Here is a 22650-nt window from a genome sequence, read left to right as displayed (position 1 = left end):
AGCAATGTTCCAACATCTAGTGGAAAACCTTTCCAGAATAGTGGAGGCTGTTAAAGCAGCAAAAGGGGGACCAACTCAATATTAATACCCATGATTTTGGAATGAGATGTTTGAACAACAGGTGTCCACATATTTTTAGTCGTGTAGTGTACTTAGACAAATATACTTCACAAATACCTGACAGAGTTGAAGGTTTTCTTCGTGTTTGTGATTACTTTCCTCTGCGTCTATCTGTTCCTGTAGCTGTTGAACCAACCGCTCCTTTTCTCTCACCTGAAAGTAACAAAACAGAGGTGACATGACCATATTATTTTCTTGCAGAAAATAATTTAATTTAAGAACTTCCAACACTTTTGAATGGCGTTGACTTAGCCCAAACTAAACAAAAACGGTGAATGAGAAACAACCAAGTAACGTCCTACCAAGCACCATGCCATCATCTTCTTCAGTTCCTCCAGAGTCTCCTTCATCTTACCAACAGATGACAGGTTTTCGTACCTCTCCTTCTTCTGCAAAAACTCCTGCTTGAGATCCTTTAGACACTGAAAGCAAAAGATAAAACATGGTTAGAGTCTTACTGTCCTATTTATATACTAACCAAACATATAAATGCAACACATAAAGTGTTGGTGCCATGCATCGTGAGCTGAAATAAAACATATCACAAATGTTCCATATGGACAAGAAACTTATTTCTCTACAATGTTGAGCACAAATGTGTTTACATCCCTGTTAGTGAGCATTTCTCCTTTGTCAAGATATGCCACACCTGTCAGCTGGATGGATGATCAAGAAGCTGATTAAACAACATGATCATTACACAGGTGCACTTTGTGCTGGGGGCAATAAAAGGCCACTCTAAAATGTGAAGTTTTGTCACAACAATGCCGCCACAGATGTCTCAAGTTGAGGGAGTGTGCAATTGGCATCCTGACAGCAGGAATGTCCACCAGAGCGGTTACCAGAAAATGTAAGGAAATGTGTCCCGCTACATGAGGCAAATGGTGGTCACACCAGATACTGAGTTTTTTTTTTATCCACGCCCCTACTTCTTTTTAAGGTATCTGTGACCAACAGATGCATACATGTATTCCCAGTCATGTGAAATCCATAGATTAGGGCCTAATGAATTTATTGTAATTGACTGATTTCCTTATATCAACTGAAACTCAATCAAATATTTTAAATTGTTGCATGTTGCGTTTATATTTTTGTACAGGGTCATTTAATTGAAAACCTCTAACAAACCGGGTACATATATAGTGTTACATTATCTTTTTTTAATGTAATAAAAAAAATTAAAACATTTGTTAAGTTTATGTGTGACCATGTATGAAATGCACTTTAAAAACGTAATACATTTATTTTTGGGCCCCCATAAAATGTCATTTCCATGCGATAGCATTACCTCTTCTTGCCTCTCAACCTGTTCTCTGGTCACTGCTTTAGTCTGTTTGATGTGGATGTAGTCTCTCTTCATCTGCTCCAGTAGAGTCGCTTTCATGAAGAACTACAGAAATATTTTAAAAATTAAATCCCCAGAAGGAACTTTGGTTGAGCATGATGAAGTGGATATAGAATTAGAATTGCATATGGGATAACAATGGTTGACAAAAAACAAGCATGTAGACAAGAAAATGTCAGAGCTTAAATTACAAAACAAGGACAAAGAGTTTAAATTACAACTGTACCTTATACTTATCTCCTTCGCTTTTTGAATGGAGAAATTGCTTACTCATTTCTTGGTTAAGAATTGAGACGGGGTTATCCACCTGTGATTTACAGTGAACAGCAAAAGAGGCTTTTCAAATACGGACATACACTACCTTTCCAAAGTTTGGGGTCACTTAGAAATGTCTTTGAAAGAAAAGCTCATTTTTTTGTCCATTTAAAATAACATCAAATCGATCAGAAATACAGTGTAGACATTGTTAATGTTGTAAATGACTATTGTAGCTGGAAATTACTGATTTTTAATGGAATATCTACATAGGCGTACAGAGGCCCATTATCAGCAACCATCACTCCTGTGTTCCAATGGCACGTTGGGTTAGCTAATCCAATTAGATTATTTTAGAAATAATAATTGCTCATTAGAAAACCCTTTTGCAATTATGGTAGCACAGCTGAAAACTGTTGTTCTGATTAAAGAAGCAATAAAACTGTCCTTCTTTAGACTAGTTGAGTATCTGGAGCATCAACATTTGTGGGTTTGATTAAAGGCTTCTTCTGAAATTTGTCAGCCTATTCTTGTTCTGAGAAATGAAGGCTACTCCATGCGAGAAATTGCCAAGAAACTGAAGATCTGGTACAATGCTGTGTACTACTCCCTTCACAGAACAGCGCAAACTGGCTCTAACCAGAATAGAAAGAAGAGTGGGAGGCCCCGGTGCACAACTGAGCAAGAGGGCACGTACAATAGTACCCACAAAACAACAATTAATTAAAAATAAATAACATGATTCACTTTCAATAAAACACACACGCACTCTATATATACACACACACACACAATACCTGGATGTTGAAGTGATCCAAAATTGCAGTCAATTCATCCTTTTTATTTGAAACCAAGTGCCCTGGAATAGAAGGTAAAGGTTGATTAAAATAGAGAATAGATAAAGAGAACGGCCAGACAGACCAGCCAGACAGACACAGACAGACCAACCTGATGGCCAGACAGACCGACCTGACCTGACGGCCAGACAGACAGACAGACCGACCCGACGGCCAGACAGACCGACCCGACGGCCAGACACACAGACAGACCGACCGACCCGACGGCCAGACACACAGACAGACCGACCCGACGACCAGACAGACAGACCGACCCGACGGCCAGACAGACAGACAGACCTGACGGCCAGACAGACGGACCGATGGCCAGACACACAGACAGACCGACCCGATGACCAGACAGACCGACCGACCCGACGGCCAGACAGACAGACCGACCGACCCGACGGCCAGACAGACAGACCGACCGACCCGACGGCCAGACAGACAGACCGACCGACCCGACGGCCAGACAGACCGACCCGACGGCCAGACAGAACGACCTGACGGCCAGCCAGACAGACCGACCTGACTGACAGACCAACCTGACGGCCAGCCAGACCGACCTGACGGCCAGCCAGACCGACCTGACGGCCAGCCAGACCGACAGACCGACCTGACGGCCAGCCAGACCGACCTGACGGCCAGCCAGACCGACCTGACGGCCAGCCAGACCGACCTGACGGCCAGCCAGACCGACCTGACGGCCAGCCAGACCGACCTGACGGCCAGCCAGACCGACAGACAGACCTGGAGGCCAGCCAGACCGACAGACAGACTTGGAGGCCAGACAGACAGACCGACCGACCGGGCGTCCAGACAGACCGACCGGGCGTCCAGACAGACCGACCGGGCGTCCAGACAGACAGACCGACCTGGCGGCCGGCCAGACCGACCGGACAGACCGACCGATCGAGCCGGCGGCCAGACAGACCGACCGACCGACCCGACGGCCAGCCAGACCGACCTGACGGCCAGACAGAACGACCTGACGGCCACCCAGAACGACCTAACGGCCAGCCATACAGACAGACCGACCTGACGGCCAGGCAGACAGACAGACCGACCTGACTGACAGACCAACCTGACGGCCAGACAGACCGACCTGACGGCCAGCCAGACCGACAGACCGACCTGACGGCCAGACAGACCAGCCGACCCGACGGCCAGACAGACCAGCCGACCCGACGGCCAGACAGAACGACCTGACGGCCAGACAGAACGACCTGACGGCCAGCCATACAGACAGACCGACCTGACGGCCAGGCAGACAGACAGACCGACCTGACTGACAGACCAACCTGACGGCCAGCCAGACCGACCTGACGGCCAGCCAGACCGACAGACCGACCTGACGGCCAGCCAGACCGACCTGACGGCCAGCCAGACCGACCTGGAGGCCAGACAGACCGACCTGACGGCCAGCCAGACCGACAGACCGACCTGGAGGCCAGACAGACCGACCTGGAGGCCAGACAGACCGACCGGGCGTCCAGACAGACCGACCGGACAGACCGACCGGACAGACCGACCAGACAGACCGACAAGACAGACCGAAGACGGCCAGCCCGGACCGACCGACCGACCGGACCGACCCGACGGCCAGACGGACCGACCGCCCGGCGCCAACGGACCGACCCCGGCCCGGCGGCCAGACGGACCGACCGGCCGCCCCGGCCAGACGGACCGACCCGGCCGGCCCGGCGGCCAGACGGACCGACCGACCGGCCCGGCGGCCAGACGGACCGACCGGCCGGCCCGGGCGGCCAGACGGACCGACCGCCGCCCGGCGGCCAGACGGACCGACCGGCCGGCCCGCGGCCAGACGGACCGACCGGCCGGCCCGGCGGCCAGACGGACCGACCGGCCCGGGCGACCGACCGCCCGGGCGGCCAGACGGACCGACCGGCCCGGCGGCCAGACGGCCAGACGGCCAGACGGACCGACCGGCCCGCGGCCCGGACCGACCGACCCGGCGGCCAGACGGACCGACCGACCCGGGCGGCCAGACGGACCGACCGACCGACCCGGCGGCCAGACGGACCGACCGACCGACCCGGCGGCCAGACGGACCGACCGACCGACCCGGCGGCCAGACGGACCGACCGACCGACCCGGCGGCCAGACGGGACCGACCGACCGACCCGGCGGCCAGACGGACCGACCGGGCGGCCAGACGGACCGACCGACCGACCGGCGGCCAGACGGACCGACCGACCGACCCGGCGGCCAGACGGACCGACCGACCGACCCGGCGGCCAGACAGACCGACCGACCGACCCGGCGGCCAGACAGACCGACCGACCGACCCGGGCGGCCAGACAGACCGACCGACCGACCCGGCGGCCAGACGGACGACCGACCGACCGGCCAGACTGACCGACCGACGGCCAGACGGACCGACCGACCCGGCCAGACGGACCGACCCGACCCGGCGGCCAGACAGACCGACCGACCGACCCGGCGGCCAGACAGACCGACCGACCGACCCGGCGGCCAGACAGACCGACCGACCGACCCGGCGGCCAGACAGACCGACCGACCGGGCGGCCAGACAGACCGACCGACCGACCCGGCGGCCAGACAGACCGACCGACCGACCCGGCGGCCAGACAGACCGACCGACCGACCCGGCGGCCAGACAGACCGACCGACCGACCCGGCCGCCAGACAGACCGACCGACCGACCGGGCGGCCAGACAGACCGACCGACCGACCCGGCGGCCAGACAGACCGACCCGACCCGGCGGCCAGACAGACCGACCGACCCGGCGGCCAGACAGACCGACCGACCGACCCGGCGGCCAGACAGACCCGGCGGCCAGACAGACCGACCGACCGACCCGGCGGCCAGACAGACCCGGCGGCCAGACAGACCCGGCGGCCAGACAGACAGACCGACCGACCGACCCGGCGGCCAGACGGACAGACCGACCCGGCGGCCAGACAGACCCGGCGGCCAGACAGACCGACCGACCGACCCGGCGGCCAGACAGACCCGGCGGCCAGACAGACCGACCGGGCGGCCAGACAGACCCGGCGGCCAGACAGACCGACCGACCGACCCGGCGGCCAGACAGACCCGGCGGCCAGACAGACCGACCGACCCGGCGGCCAGACAGACCGACCGACCCGACGGCCAGACAGACCGACCGACCGACCCGGCGGCCAGACAGACCCGGCGGCCAGACAGACCGACCGACCCGACGGCCAGACAGACCGACCGACGGCCAGACAGACCGACCCGACGGCCAGACAGGCCGACCGACCCGACGGCCAGACAGACCGACCTGACGGCCAGACAGACCTGACAGCCACAGACCGACCTGACAGACCGACCTGGCGGCCAGACAGACAGACAGATTTAGACTATTACCTGTTTTACTCTTCAACCTGCACGTCCGAACACCATCACTAGAAATCCTTTGTTCAATAGAAATGCATTCTCCGTAGACATCCCCTTTGTACGCGTCTGGTCCTCTGTTCCTCAGTTTCACTGTAACATCCGCTGTGCTGGAAATAAGTTCACCCACATGGACAGTGTATTGGTCTATTGTTTACATTACATTCAAAATAACTATTTGCAAACTCAGTGGTACTGAGAATTTACACCGTCCATAGAAAAAGAGATATGGAATGGGAGTCAATATAAGTAACTAGAACTGACCTTTCACCATTTTTCACGAAACCTTTCAAAGATGCTCCTCTGTTTGTGATGGTGGCCTTTCCACCAAGGCCCACTATTAGAGCAGTCAGTATGGCACTTTTCCCACCTGCAAAACAAAATCAGGTGAAAATCCCATGGCACAACAACATAGCAGAAATAGGTCCCACTCACAGTACAATGAACAGCAACTAAGCCATTACAGACAGGCGGGGGGGACTGTAACTTGAATTCAGCATTCAAATTCAGTTATAATGACTGTTGGAGAAGGGTTAGAAAGTTAAGGGAAGGCATGTAAAACATGTGTATGGGGAGTCCTTTAACCAATACAAAAGTATCAGTTTAAAAATCTTTCTTACTTCCATTGTTGCCAACAATGAAGTTCACATTGGGCCCGAACTGGAATGGACCGAGCAAATGGTGACACATGAAATTCTTTATGGTAATGCTTTCGATAACTCCAATATCTCCCAAACCCTAAAAATGAACAACAAAAAATAGAAGAAAACTGTAAGCCATTAGAAAATCTATCTATCAATCAGATAATTGATGGGAGGCACTGACCGAGGGAGAGGTGGAGTGGTCATTAAATGATGTCCCATGATCCTCTCTGCCATCTTCTTCCTCTTTAACCGCTTCCAATCTACGTTTCTTGGTGAATTTTTCATCATTCAGTACTTTGCTTTTCCGCTTCATTTTAGTAACATCTGGGTCCACGCTGTTGAAACAAAATATAGATATTAGTCATTATAAATATAAATATTAGTAATTACATGCCGAAGTCATGTTAGTTTACTGCCAGAGCACATAGGGAAGATTCTGGAGAGACATATGGGTCTCAAATAGATTGTTACCAATGTTGCCTGTCTTGCTGTAGGCTACACTACAGATGTGGCTATCGCGTTTGAGTCGCTCTGGATGGCGCCGGAAGGGTGCCGTTTTTACGGGCTCCTAACAAACTGTGCTTCTACCCCCAAGCAATAAGACTGAACAATTAATCAAATGGCCATCCGGACTATTTACATTGACCCCCTCCCATTGTTCTTACACTGCTGCTACTCACTGTTTATTATCTATGCATAGTCACTTTACAAATGACCTCGAATAACCTGTTACCGGTATCGCTTGTATATAGCCTCGTTATGTAATTTTCTTGTGTTACTAAATAAACTAAAGTTTTTAAAAAATGAACAAGTAAATATTTTCTTAACTCCATTTATTGAACTGCATTGTTGGTTATAAGGGCTTGTAAGTAAACATTTAACGGTAAGATCTACCTACACCTGTTGTATGCGGCGCATGTGAGCATTTTGATTTCATTTGAGTGAGTGATTTTGACGTCTGGTGTCTTGAAATTCGTGGCTTGAAAATGATCCTCAGGAGGAGAAAAAAATCATTGTAGATATTACAAAATGTGTACTTGTCTTACAGGTGAAAGGGTACGCTTCAGTGTAGACCCCTACCACACAGGAAGGCGCCATGAAAGTACAAAGCTTGACACATCTTTCATAAGAACGCGCAGGTGCAGACTAACATTGTAACGTTCCAATCCAAACTGATACAATCTAACATTTTTACGTTTCGTATTTAAATATAAGGGCTGCTGAAGTTCCAAATAGAGGGTGATATGACAAATACAGCTACAATAGGCCTACTCGATACTTTCTTTTGCGAAGCATAAGGCTATCTTTGTTTGTAAGATCAGTGCATTAAAGTTTTAAACTGAAGAGACAAAAGCGTTCACCCCCGTCAGTCACAGGTCCAGACAAGCAGTCTTATTCTACTGCCTTTCGTTCAGGATAGTCTTAACTTCTAAATGTCCGTTTATGAGGTTGAATTATGCATTATGTGTTCTTCAAGAACAGATAAAAATAGAGCGCGTACGTACCCGACTCTGACTTCCTGGTGTGGTGGACGTGCTGCGAAACGGAGGAGGAGAAATGTGGGGGAGTGTGTTAACTTTGTATCAGGCTGTTTTCAAAGAGGAACACCTATTCTTCTTCGGTTTGCGTCAAATATGTTGCGTTACCGCCCCCAACTGGACACAACTTTATCCACCAAAAACACCACAATATTCTACCCATGCCCTCCTCTTCTGGCTGTGCCGGGTGGAGATTATAACAGAACATGGCCAAGATGTTAAAATGTTCATAAATGACCAGCATGGTCCAATAATAATAAGGCAGAACAGTTGAAACTGGAGCAGCAGCACGGCCAGGTGGACTGGGGACAGCAAGGAATCATCATGTCAGGTAGTCCTGAGGCATGGTCCTAGGGCTCAGGTCCTCCGAGAGAGAGAAAGAAAGAGAGAAAGAGAGAATTAGAGAGAGCACACTTAAATTCACACAGGACACCGAATAGGACAGGAGAAGTACTCCAGATATAACAAACTGACCCTAGCCCCCCGACACATAAACTACTGCAGCATAAATACTGGACGCTGAGACAGGAGGGGTCAGGAGACACTGTGACCCCATCCGAGGACACCCCCGGACAGGGCCATACAGGAAGGATATAACCCCACCCACTTTGCCAAAGCACAGCCCCCACACCACTAGAGGGATATCTTCAACCACCAACTTACCATCCTGAGACAAGGCTGAGTATGTTCCTATTTTCCCCGACTTTGCATGCGGCCCGGTGGCATCCCAACCTAACTCCAATCATCCTGCTCACCTCGGACGAGGAACACCTGTGTGAAGCTAGCCACAGTATGAGTCATAATACCCATAAAACATAGCGTTAAAACCCTGAAATGGTTCCAACTGTTCTCCCACTATTAACATTTCTGCAGGGGATTTTAAAACTACTTCATGTGTTTTGTGTAGGCTAACCCTGGCGTGGTGTTTTGATAACCTCACAAATCGATCAATATATTATATATATAATATATATAATATATTATATATACCCCCCGCCCCCCCAGAATTAAATGCTAAACAGCTGCTAATGTGGCTATCATACAGAACTACACATCCTGTGCTCTGACATAATCACTCAAGGTGCAGCGTGGAACCCCCCCCCCCCACCACCACCACCAACCACATTTCTCTAACCTCAGTGACCTCACGGCTTGGGGTTTTAACTTCCTTCTTGAGAATTTGAATCTTAAGTAAGGTCGTATAGCTTATTGCAATAGTTCACCTCTTCGGGCAAATAGTACCCTAGACTGTCCTGATCATCTAGTTAAGCATTCCAGATGATTCCTCCATCCCAGCAGAAATGTCCCATCCACATAGAAGGATTTTAGATGTGCAGATAGACTAAAAACCAGTCTATTTTACCATTACTATATTCAAGTCTGTGGGTTATGGTATTTTAATATAAATGTTACCATTTTAGTAATCAAGTTAGCAAGCAAGTAAAACATTTTTTTTTAAAAGTATTTCAGATGAGTGGACCAGAAACCCAGTTACCACACTCTGGACTGCAGCTGCCATTTTCCAGTGGAAAAGAAAAATGGCCCTCTATTTACCAGAAAAGGGACCTCATCCACCATGGCAGAAGAGGGAGATACACCATGTTGATTAGGATACAAGAACGAACAATGAGGCATGAGGTTTGGGTGTTGAGGGATCACTTGTCATATTGTCCAAGGTGGGTTTCTGTTATGATAAACAATACTTTTTCTGTCCAGATAAAGATGTAGATACAGCTTTGAAAAAATACCCACCACAGACTGAATCCCTGTTTGTTTTCCAGTCCAACAGGAGTGAACCCCTCAGGCCCTCCGGTGCATGGACATCCTGTGCACGTGTGATCCGAGTGCAAGTGTCCAGTTGTAGAGACGACAGCAGATTGAGTCTGTGGACGGAGATACGATACAATAAATGCAAAGACATTTTGACTTGATGTCCCTTTCTCCCCATGTTTAAGACATGAGGCGTGACATGCAGAACATCAGGCTCACCTCACGAGAAGCAGTGCATGATCGACACCACCCTCAGCAAGGAGATCTGCTGGAAGTGATGTACTCTCTCACTCTGGGGGTAAGACATCATTTCAACCTCACCGATATAAATTCCCACTCTGCCCATGATTACATCGCAATGTGAATTGTGTTGTACTACTGAATGAAACTGAGGAGATGCACTCAGACCTGCCTTTGTGATTGAACTTACGTTAACTACATTACTTTTGACAGCTGCTTTGAGCAAAACTTGAAGGTAATACATTATAACCTATTCTAGGAGCCTATTGTTTGTGTATGATCTTTAGTCATTGTTCACTTGTTTTTCAACAATGTCAGGTACAGGCAAGGATGATAAATTCCCACTGTGTCCATGAGAAAGCTAACTACATTAATGTATGTAATATAACCTATTCTGAGAGCCTAATGTGTGTGTGTGTGTGTCAGTGCGTGTGTGTGTATGTGAACTGTGGAATATTTATGGGCCATTGTCTTCCCTTAAAACAGGTACTGACAGGAGGAACAATATGTTTCTGTCAGAGGTCGTCAATTCTGAATGTCAATAGATTTTTTGATTCTATCTCATCCATGACAACATTCTAGAACTGAGTTATCACTCATCTAAGTCTGGTATCCTGGGAAATCTGGTGAATGATTATATAATTGATTAAGTGGCTCTTTCCTTATAGAATGTTGACAGCTGTATATACCAAATGATATTGCAGAGATGCTCAAACTTAACTTAATAGCTACACTCACCGATACAGGATCAACTTTATCCCTCATGCTGGCCCTGATTAAACTGGTAAATTGCCCATCACTATAGCTGCACTTCTTCACATGGCCAAATCTATAGTGGTCTAGTAATACAAACATATTTTTGATCTACTGCTCTGCTAATTAGCTAGCTAAAGCGTAGGCAGTGGCTAGCTATGACAGAGAACAGGAAAGCTCAGCACTTTATTCAATTCATTTCCATACAACACATGGATTCATACATGGATTGGGCACAGGTCTCGGATCGCGCTGGGGAACGGTAGCTGACAGTGTCAGGCAGAGATGACATGCAGGAGTTTCATGCAGGAATTTGTAGTCTTGCTTCTCTGTTGCTAAATAGCATTTTGAGTAATGCTAAAGTAAATTGAGGCAAATATACAAATATACAGTTTAAGTCGGAAGTTTACATACACCTTAGCCAAATATGTTTAAACTCAGTTTTTCAGAATTCCTGACATTTAATCCTAGAAAGGAATCGCTGTCTTAAGTCAGTTAGGATCACCACTTTATTTGAAGAATGTGAAATGTCAAAATAATAGTAGAGAATTATTTATTTCAGCTTTTATTTATTTTGTCACATTCCCAGTGGGTCAGAAGTTCACATACACTCAATTAATATTACATAGTACATTATTATATATTATTATTATAATATTTGGTAGCATTGCCTTTCAATTGTTAAACTTGGGTCAAACAAAATAAATTGAGTGAATTTTAGCCCATTCCCCCTGACAGAGCTGATGTAACTGAGTCAGGTTTGTAGATCTCCTTGCTCGCACAGGCTTTTTCAGTTCTGCCCACAAATATTCTATGGGATTAAGGTCAGGGCTTTGTGATGGCCACTCCAATACCTTGACTTTGTTGTCCTTAAGCCATTTTGCCACAACTTTGGAAGTATGCTTGGGATCATTGTCCATTTGGAAGAGCCATTTGCAACTAAGCTTTAACTTCCTGACTGATGTTTTGAGATGTTGGTTCAATATATCCACATAATTTTCCTCCCTCATGATGCCATCTATTTTGTGAAGTGCACCAGTCCCTCCTGCAGCAAAGCACCCCCACAACGTGATGCTGCCACAGCCGTGCTTCACGGTTGGGATGGTGTTCCTCAGCTTGCAAGCCTCTCCCTTTTTCCTCCAAACATAACGATGGTCCTTTATGGCAAAAATGTTCTATTTTTGTTTCATCAAACCAGAGAACATTTCTCCAAAAAGTATAATCTTTGTCCCCATGTGCAGTTGCAAACCGTATTCTGGCTTTTTTTAATGACAGTTTGCAGCAGTGGCTTCTTCCTTGCTTGAGCAGCCTTTCAGGTTATGTTGATATAGCACTCGTTTTACTGTGGATATAGATATTTTTGTACCCGTTTCCTCCAGCATCTTCACAAGGTCCTTTGCTGTTGTTCTGAGATTGATTTGCACTTTTCGCAGCAAAGTACATGTGACTCTAGGAGACAGAAGGAGTCTCCTTCCTGAGCGGTATGACAGCTGCGTGGTACAATGGTGTTTAAACTTGTGTACTATTGTTTGTACAGATGAACGTGATACCTTCAGGCATTTGGAAATTGCTCCCAAGGATGAACCAGACTTGTGGAGGTCTACAATTCTTTTTCTGAGGTCTTGGCTGATTTCTTTTGATTTTCCCATGATATCAAGCAAAGAGGCACTCAGTTTGAAGTTAGGCCTTGAAATAAATCCACAGGTACACCTTCAATTAACTCAAATTATGTCAATTAGCCTGTCAGAAGCTTCTAAAGCCATGAAAACATTTTCAAGAATTGTCCAAGCTGTTTAAAGGCACAGTCACCTTAGCGTATGTAAACTTCTGACCCACTGGAATTGTGATACAGTGAATTCTAAGTGAAATAATCTGTCTGTCAACAATTGTTGGAAAAATTACTTGTGTCATGCACAAAGTAGATGTCCTAACCGACTTGCCAAAACTATAGTTTGTTAACAAGAAAGTTGTGGAGTGGTTGAAAAATGAGTTTTAATGACTAAAACCTAAGTGTATGTAAACTCCCGACTTCAACTGTATTGATAAAACTCACCTTGTCCGAGAGAGAATTACACATTTATCAAAAGGTCACGCCAAGGTAAGCCTAAACCAAACACATACTTCATATGAAGTGTTTGTCAAATTCACTATGTGAAAAATGAAATAGCGGAAAGACGGTTGGAACCATTTCCGTGTTTGACCTCTATGTTTGACCTCTATGTTTTATGGGTATCATGACCTGTCCTCTGTGGTGGGCTAGATGGAGAAGAGTTTATACAACATATGGAGCTCACCAGCTTGTAGTCCTGAAACCTGGGAAATAAGTTAGATCGTTAAGCCATCCCCGTGGGACAAATAATTGGGGCAAGGAATAAACGTTGAAAATAAGGTCTGAGATTAACATGAGATCTTATAAGTTAATGTTCTATGAGATAATAGCAGTCCAGTTAACATGACCTTTATGAATTATGAAGCCTTTGTGATGTGTTTTATTACACATATTATTCAAAATTCACAAAAGTGATGTTAGCTGATAAAGATTATGTCATAGAACAAAACACATAAGATCTCCTAAGCCTGTGTTTAACGCAGGCATTATTTTTGGCGTTTATCCAAACAGCTTACAAAAACGCCATTCATTTTCCTCATAGGCTTCGTCCAATGAACCATGGCGGAGTTAGTGCCTACAAAAAGATGCCATTACTATTTCTCTCTATTAGCATCGTAGCTCTTATTGCGGGATTTTTACAGTCGGAAATCCCCTCCCTAGTCAGCCTATTATGCGTATTTACAATCATATTGCACTGTACAACCTTACCTATGGATTGTGGATCAATGAAGAGTTTATACAAATAGTTTATACAAATATTAGCATTATAACTCATATTGCGGGGACTCTGAAACCGCTGTGAAATTAGCCACATGAAAAATAAATGTCACCTTGGTACTGCCACGGCTTATAGTCATTACTATATTAACAACAATACGTTTTTGTCAAACATAAATGATCCAAACCACAAGCGCATTTTCATTTCACAGGTAGAATCGGGAAGTTTAGACTCCCTGTGTATTCGGTTGCTCATAGTGAACCACAAACTCCAGCATTCATAGCGAATGCAAATACCGCCCACTAAGGTAGGTGGGGCATGCCCATAAACTTGGATAATTGTTTACTTTAAAAACGACTAACTTCTATATCCAAGATTTTTTGGGAAAATGTGTCTGGCTGTGCTAATTAAAAACGGGGGCAAAAATGTGTTATCCAGAGCAAAAAGCACCGCCCCTACACGAGTTGTAGTCTTTCAGACTGGAAAAATGTATCAGCTTGTATGTTTAATTAATCAATCCTTATTTATAAAGCCCTTTTTACATCAGCCGATGTCACAAAAACCCAGCCCAGCCTAAACCCAGCCTAAATCCCCAAACAGAATGCAATGCAGATGTAGAAGCACGGTGGCTAGGAAAAACTCCCTAGAAAGGCAAGAACCTAGTAAAGAAACCTAGAGAGTATCCAGGCTCTGAGGGGTGGCCAGTCCTCTTCTGGCTGTGCCGGGTAGAGATTATAACAGTACATAACAGAAAGATGTTCAAACCTTCACAGATGACCAGCAGGGTCAAATAATAATAATCACAGTATTTGTAGAAGGTGCAACAGGTCAGCACCTCAGGAGTAAAGGTCAGTTGGCTTTTCATAGCCGATCATTCAGAGTTAGAGACAGCTGGTGCGGTAGAGAGAGAGTCCAAAACAGCAGGTCCGGGATAAGGTAGCACATCCAGTGAACAGGTCAGGGTACCATAGCCACAGGCAGAATAGTTGAAACTGCAGCAGCAGCCCGACCAGGGCGACTGGGGACAGCAAGCAGTCATCGAGCCAGGTAGTCTTGAGGCATGGTCCTAGGGCTCAGGTCTTCCGAGAGAAGAGGGAGAGAGAGAAAGAGAGAGAATTAGAGGGAGAATACTTAAATTAGCACAGGACACCGAATAAGACAGGATAAATACTTCAGACATAACAGACTGACCCTTGCCCCCCGATACATTACATTTAAGTAATTTAGCAGACGCTCTTATCCAGAGCGACTTACAAATTGGTGCATTCACCTTATGACATCCACATCCATACATAAACTATTGCTGCATAAATACTGGAGGCTGAGACAGGAGGGGTCAGGAGACACTGTGGCCCTATCCAACGATACCCCCGGACAGTACCAACCAGGCAGTATATAACCCCACCCACTTTGCCAAGGTACAGCGCCCACACCACTAGAGGGATATTTTCAACCACCAACCTACTAACTACCCTGAGACAAGGGCGAGTGTAGCCCACGAAGACCTCTCCCACGGCACGAACCCGAGGGAGGCTCCAACCCGGACAGGAAGATCACGTCAGTGACTCAACCCACTCAAGTGACGCACCCCTCCTAGGGACGGCATGGAAGAGCACCAGTAAGCCAGTGACTCAGCCCCTGTAATAGGGTTAGAGGCAGAGAATCCCAGTGGAGGGAGGGGAACTGGCCAGGCAGAGACAGCAAGGGCGGTTCGTCGCTCCAGTGCCTTTCCATTCACCTTCACACCCCTGGGCCAGACTACACTCAATCATAGTACCTACTGAGGAGATGAGTCTTAAATAAAGACTTCAAGGTCGAGACCGAGTCTGCCTCTCTCACATGGATAGGCAGACAATTCCATAAAAATGGAGCTCTATAGGAGAAAGCCCTGCCTCCATCTGTTTGCTTAGATATTCTAGGGACAGTAAGGAGGCCTGCGTCTTGTGACCGTAGCGTACATGTAAGTATTGCCATGAAGTTGGCCTGATGGGGGAGGTTTATGACCACCATAAATACCCCCCGTTTCTCTCTCTCTACTCTATAGAGTTGACTCTTGAAAAGCCCTTTGTTAACATAGAGATTCTGGGAACATCAAAAGGTGGGAACCATATTTCGGTAATCCAACCAGTTGGGAATATGTGTTGGTACATAATGAACATGATGTCAGATCAGTTGGCGTCTGAGACATGATTACTGATGACAGGACTACATAAACTGTATCTTGGAAAATCTACACATTCTAGTTATCAGATTCACATGGATTGTTGTGCAATTTAAATGTTGAAACATGAAACTTTGTGAAAAGATTAAATGTAATTTTTAGCGTCTTAATGAGAGAACGGTTTGTCATAAGAACACCACTCTACTCACTCAAAGGCCTCGCCCATGTGAACAGACATGGGTTGTAAACTATGAAACACGCCCTTCTTTCACCACTATGTAAACCCGTTGACGAAAATTCAACTTCCTGTTCCAAGGACATGAGGACTTGCGGTCCCCACAATGAAAGGACAAAGACCACCTACAGAACTAAGCAAACCTCAGTGTGAGCTCTGGTTGAACGAAAGGAACCTAACAAAATTAGCATTGAATCTCAACGTGAAGGTGACGACCTACACACCCGAATGATGAATTTCGACTATACCAGCCAGAATATAGCATGAGCATATAGCATGGCTACTTGGTATGAACTTTGAACTCTTATTCACTAAAGAAGTGATACCCTCACCACCCGCTAAACGTGGGCTAGGAGAGGAAGGACAGAGTATCCATTCTACCACGCTCCAGTTCACCACTAGACATTCTTCAGAGGACAAGAGATCCATGCTGGACCAACCCGCCTTCTATCTACGACCAATCTACCGAAGCACAGCTCAGAGTAAATACACTGCTCAAAAAAATAAAGGGAACACTAAAATAACATATCCTAGATCTGAATGAATGAAATATTCTTATTAAATATTTTTTTCTTTACATAGTTGAATGTGCTGACAACAAACAACACAAATTATCAATGGAAATCAAATTTATCAACCCATGGAGGTCTGGATTTGGAGTCACACTCAAAATTAAAGTGGAAAACCACACTACAGGCTGATCCAACTTTGATGTAATGTCCTTAAAACAAGTCAAAATGAGGCTCAGTAGTGTGTGTGGCCTCCACGTGCCTGTATGACCTCCCTACAACGCCTGGGCATGCTCCTGATGAGGTGGCGGATGGGCTCCTAAGGGATCTCCTTCCAGACCTGGACTAAAGCATCCGCCAACTCCTGGACAGTCTGTGGTGCAATGTGGCGTTGGTGGATGGAGCGAGACATGATGTCCCAGATGTGCTCAATTGGATTCAGGTCTGGGGAACGGGGGGGCCAGTCCATAGCATCAATGCCTTCCTCTTGCATTAGGAGGAACCCAGGGCCAACCGCACCAGCATATGGTCTCACAAGGGGTCTGAGGATCTCATCTCTGTACCTAATGGCAGTCAGGCTACCTCTGGCGAGCACATGGAGGGCTGTGCGGCCCCCCAAAGAAATGACACCCCACACCATGACTGACCCACCGCCAAACCGGTCATGCTGGAGGATGTTGCAGGCAGCAGAACGTTCTCCACGGCGTCTCCAGACTCATGTCATGTCTGTCACATGTGCTCAGTGTGAACCTGCTTTCATCTGTGAAGAGCACAGGGTGCCAGTGGCGAATTTGCCAATCTTGGTGTTCTCTGGCAAATGCCCTAAAAATTGTCAAAGACCCCAGCCACCCCAGTCATAGACTGTTCTCTCTACTACCGCATGGCAAGCAGTACCGGAGTGCCAAGTCTAGGACAAATAGGCTTCTCAACAGTTTTTACCCCCAAGCCATAAGACTCCTGAACAGGTAATCAAATGGCTACCCAGACTATTTGCATTGTGTGCCCCCCCCAACCCCTCTTTTATGCTGCTACTCTCTGTGTATCATATATGCATGGTCACTCTGACTATACATTCATGTACATACTACCTCAATTAGTCCGACTAACCGGTGCCTGTATATAGCCTCGCTACTGTATATAGCCTTTGTACTGTTATAGCCTCGCTACTGTTATTATTCACTGTCTTTTTACTGTTGTTTTTTATTTCCTTACTTATCTAATTGTCCACCTAATACCTATTTTTTACTTGGAAATTGCACTGTTGGTTAGGGCCTTTAAGTCAGCATTTCACTGTAAGGTTGTACCTGTTGTATTTGGTGCACATGACAAATAAACTTTGATTTGATTTGATCCTAGGTCCTGGCAGTATTGTGCAGACTCAGGACAACTGAGCTTTGGAGAAATACGCAGATTTAAAGAGGAGTCTGTAATTTGCATTCTAATGATCATGATCTTTTCGTCAAAGACGTTCATGAATTTATCACTGCTGAAGTGAAAGCCATCATCTCTTGATGAATACTGTTTTTTAGTTAGCTGCGCGACAGTATCAAAAATACATTTTGGATTGTTCTTATTCTCCTAACTTAAATTGAAAAAAAATAGGATGATCGCGCAGAGGTGAGGGCTCTTCGATACTGCACGGTACTATCTTTCCAAGCTAGTCCGAAGACTTCTAGTTTGGTGTAGCGCCATTTCCGTTCCAATTTTCTGGAAGCTTGCTTCAGGGCTTTGGCATTTTCTGTATACCAGGGAGCTAGTTTCTTATGACAAATGTTTTTTTGTTTTTAGGGGTGCGACTGCATTTAAGGTATTACGCAAGGTTAAATTTAGTTCCTCAGTTAGGTGGTTAACCGATTTTTGTACTCTGACATCCTTGGGAAGGTGGAGGGAGTCTGGAAGGGCATCTAGGAATCTTTGGGTTGTCCGAGAATTTATAGCATGACTTTTGATGATCCTTGGTTGGGGTCTGAGCAGATTATTTGTTGCGATTGCAAACATAATAATATGGTGGTCCGATTATGAGGAAAAACATTAAGATCCACAATATTTATTCCATGGGACAAAACTAGGTCCAGAGTATGACTGTCGCAGTGAGTGGGTCCAGAGACATGGACAAAACCCACTGAGTCGATGATGGCTCCGAAAGCCTTTTGGAGTGGGTCTGTGGACTTTTCCATGTGAATATTATAGTCACCAAAAATTGTAATATTATCTGCCATGACTACAAGGTCCGATAGGAATTCAGGGAACTCAGTGAGGAACGCTGTATACGGCCCAGGAGGCCTATAAACAGTAGGTTTTAAAAAAGTGATTGATTAGGCTGCGTAGATTTCATATTTAGAAGCTCAAAAGACAAAAACGCAGTAATTTTTTTTTTTTGTAAATTGAAATTTGCTATAGTAAATGCTAGCAGCACCTCCGCCTTTGCGGGATGCGCGGGGGATATGGTCACTAGTGTGCCCAGGAGGAGAGGCCTCATTTAACACAGTAAATTCATCAGGCTTAAGCCATGATTCAATCAGGTCAATCACATCAAGATTATGATCAGTGATAGTTCATTGACTATAACTGCCTTGAAGTAAGGGATCTAACATTAAGTAGCCCTATTTTGAGATATCACAATCTCTTTCAATAATGGCAGGAATGGAGGAGGTCTTTATTCCAGCGAGATTGCTGAGGCGAACACCGCCATGTTTAGTTTTGCCCAACCTAGATCGAGGCACAGACACGGTCTCAATGGGGATTGCTGAGCTGACTACACTGACTATGCTGGTGGCAGAATTCACTAAGCTGGCAGGGTGGTTAATAGCCTGCTACCTGGCCTGCACCCTATTTAGCAATGAATCTGCCGATAGGAACATCGAAAGACGCCTAATTGCTCTGTTAAACAAGGACAACCATATCCACATGCACAAACATCCATAGTGCGATCAGTATAACATAGAGCCTTCGAAATGACACAAAGCAGGACTACATTTATTTTCAAGTAATTAAAGAGCAGCAGTAAAAAAATAACAATATATACAGGGGGGTGCCGGTACAGAGTCAATGTGCGGGGGGCGCCGATTAGTTGAGGTAGTATGTACATGTAGATGTAGATGTACATGTACATGTACATGTAGAGTTATTAAAGTGACTAAAGTGACTATGCATAGATGACAACAGAGAGTGGCAGTGAAGTGGGGAGGGGAGGGGTAATGCAAATAGTCTGGGTAGCCATTTGACTAGATGTTCAGGAGTCTTATGGCTTGGGGGTCGAAGCTGTTTGAAGCCTCTTGGACCTAGAATTGGCACTCCGGTACCGCTTGCCGTGCGGTAGCAGAGAGAACAGTCTATGACTAAGGTGGCTGGAGTCTTTGACAATTTTTAGGGCCTTCTTACACAGCCTGGTATAGAGGTCCTGGATGGCAGGGAGCTTGGCCCCAGTGATGTACTGGGCCGTACGCTCTACCCTCTGTAATGCCTTGTGGTCGGAGGCCGAGCAGTTGCCATACCAGGCAGTGATGCAACCAGTCAGGATGCTCTCCATGGTGCAGCTGTAGAACCTTTTTAGGATCTGAGGACCCATGCCAAATCTTTTCAGTCTCCTGAGGGGGAATAGGTTTTGTCGTGCCCACTTCACGACTGTCTTGGTGTGCTTGGACCATGTTAGTTTGTTGGTGATGTGGACACCAAGGAACTTGAAGCTCTCAACCTGCTCCACTGCAGCCCCATTGATAAGAATGGGGGCATGCTCGGTCCTCTTTTTCCTGTAGTCCACAATCATCTACTTTGTCTTGATCACATTGATGTAGAGGTTGTTGTCCTGGCATTGTTGTAGGTGATCAGGCCTACCACTGTTGTGTCATCGGCAAATTTAATGATGGCGTTGGAGTTGTGCCTGGCCGTGCAGTCATGAGTGAACAGGGAGTACACGAAGGGGCTGAGCACGCACCCCTGAGGGGCCCCTGTGTTGAGGATTAGCGTGGCGGAAGTGTTGTTACCCACACTTACCACCTTGGGGTGGCCCGTCATTCATATTGTACTGTACTGCCTTACCTATGTATTGTGAATCCATGAATTGGGAGTCTACTCATCGACACCCACAGAACAAATCTGTTTAGCGTTTACATAGAATGTCATATTTAATATTAGCATTGCAGCTCTTATTGTGGGACTTGACTACCCCATTTTATTGATCCACAATCCATAGGTAAGGCTGTGCAGTGCAATATGAATGTCAAATATACATAATAGTTTGACTGGTAAGCTTAATGTGGCTCACTTCACAGTGGTTTCAGAATCCAGCAATATTGAGCTACGATGCTCATATTAGTGTAAACTCTTCACAGTTGTGTTCTGTGGGTGTCACTGAGTAGACTGATACCCCATTTCATGAATCCACAATTCATAGCTAAGGCTGTAGTGAAATATAAGTATACCACCAATGCAATTGTAAAATCTAATACATCCACAGTGCGATCAACTGATTTTTGTTGAATTTATATAACTTTCCAAACTTGTTTAACATTATCTAGTCTAAATATGGCAAGATTCCACTATTTGTATCAATGAAAATTAGGGACCTTTATTTTGAAGGTCTAACCGCAAATTCCACTATTGTGGCTAATCCTTATTTTTGGCTAGCTTCACATAGGTTAGAGGACCGACCCGTTTGTGTTGGCTTGTTGCCAGGAGCGCGCAACGGTCAGATTTGAGCTGCATTCAGAGTCGCACTATTAAAAAGTTCTACATGGTCTGATTAAGGTCTATTGACCGACATCTCAGCTACTATTAAAATAAATTATAAGGAAGTGTGCCGAGTCTTTCTCCCGTTTCTCCAGTAGATTCTGCCTCATCTCTTATATATTTTTTTGTTGTAAACATGATCATGCACTTCATTAATGTATACATTTGCGTCTGTGTGTACAACAGGTGACACGCACCCCATAGAGATAGTACACTCTCGTGCCCAAAAGCCCATTTTAGTATTTTGAAGTAGTCAACTGGGCGGACCTACCTATGAGTTAAGGAAGGATCATCAGGTGGAGATCAACCAATGAATTATACTCCTGAGCAAACATTCCATAACTGAAGGCGTCAGTAAATGTTTCCAACCTTTGCTTTATACCTGATCAAACACACTAGGTGACAGTGTGGACCCTTTCAGTTAGTTTGCCAACTCATAGAAGTAGTAAAAGCAGAAAACTGACTACTTCAATGGAGATGGCCTCAATGGCGCGGCCCATGCTCACAGACACCATAATGAGTCATATACAATGACGCTATGTCGAAATAAATATATGCCCCCCCCCCATAGACTGGCTCCAATAAACACTCATTATTTGGCGTCCATTGCATGTGGTGGTTGATTCCAATTGGATTGCGATGAGGAAATACAAAATGTAAACAAACATGAGTTACATCAAACTTGGTAAGGATTTATTCTGAATTTATAATTTCATTTCTAACTGATTAGAACTAATTCGACATATTGTTTATGTCAAATAGCAGAAGTTTTCATTCACAATGGGATGACAGAGCACACCTCGCTGGGACATCCAGTTTGACCATCTCAAACTGGTTACCAGTCCTGAATGTGGCATTGTGTACAGCATATAGTCACGCATATTTATATAGTCAAAAAACCTAAACGTTCCTGATCTGTCACGAATGTTGAATGTAATTGAACTTACTCAGCTGATTGACCATGAGGCTGGGACCTCAATTATAACCTTCAGGTAAATGTCTGCAGCAACAATTTATGAAAAGTCTGCGCACGTACGAATGTAATGAGATTCTAAAAATTGCCGCACACCATAGATACGCATTTTCGCCGTTATAAATCAGAAGTCTTAAAATTGTGTGAACGAGCTTTAAAACTCCGCATGGAAAACGCCCTCCATTCTCTTTTCATGGTCACGTTCCCCTCCAAACATTTAATGATGTTTAATTACGTGACGCATGAAAAAGTCTCAGTCAATTTACCTGGTAAAATAAAAAATACAAATAAATTATGAACTTGGTGGTGAAT

The 22650-nt window shown here is 46.1% G+C and overlaps 1 protein-coding gene across 3 annotated transcripts in view; it reads right to left on the bottom strand.

The window, feature by feature from the left end:
- Positions 1 to 8227, bottom strand: part of smc6 (structural maintenance of chromosomes 6) — a 31362-nt gene extending 23135 nt beyond the window's left edge. Inside the window, exons 1-10 of one of the 3 annotated variants that reach the window (XM_052496532.1) lie at positions 8109 to 8227; positions 6785 to 6938; positions 6580 to 6697; positions 6224 to 6329; positions 5933 to 6069; positions 2518 to 2579; positions 1692 to 1772; positions 1409 to 1510; positions 423 to 542; positions 178 to 273 (exon numbers count right to left, since the gene is read on the bottom strand). In XM_052496532.1, the coding sequence (XP_052352492.1) occupies positions 178 to 273; positions 423 to 542; positions 1409 to 1510; positions 1692 to 1772; positions 2518 to 2579; positions 5933 to 6069; positions 6224 to 6329; positions 6580 to 6697; positions 6785 to 6916 (954 nt within the window). In that variant the 5' untranslated portion in view covers positions 6917 to 6938; positions 8109 to 8227. The other 2 variants (XM_052496533.1, XM_052496531.1) reach the window with 2 other exon arrangements.
- Positions 8228 to 22650: the final 14423 nt, after the last annotated feature.

Source organism: Oncorhynchus keta, chromosome 35 (assembly GCF_023373465.1).
Source record: "Oncorhynchus keta strain PuntledgeMale-10-30-2019 chromosome 35, Oket_V2, whole genome shotgun sequence".
In the NCBI taxonomy this organism is placed as follows: domain Eukaryota; kingdom Metazoa; phylum Chordata; class Actinopteri; order Salmoniformes; family Salmonidae; genus Oncorhynchus; species Oncorhynchus keta.
Note: the sequence above shows the minus strand (reverse complement) of the source record. Positions and strands in the feature narration are given on the sequence as shown.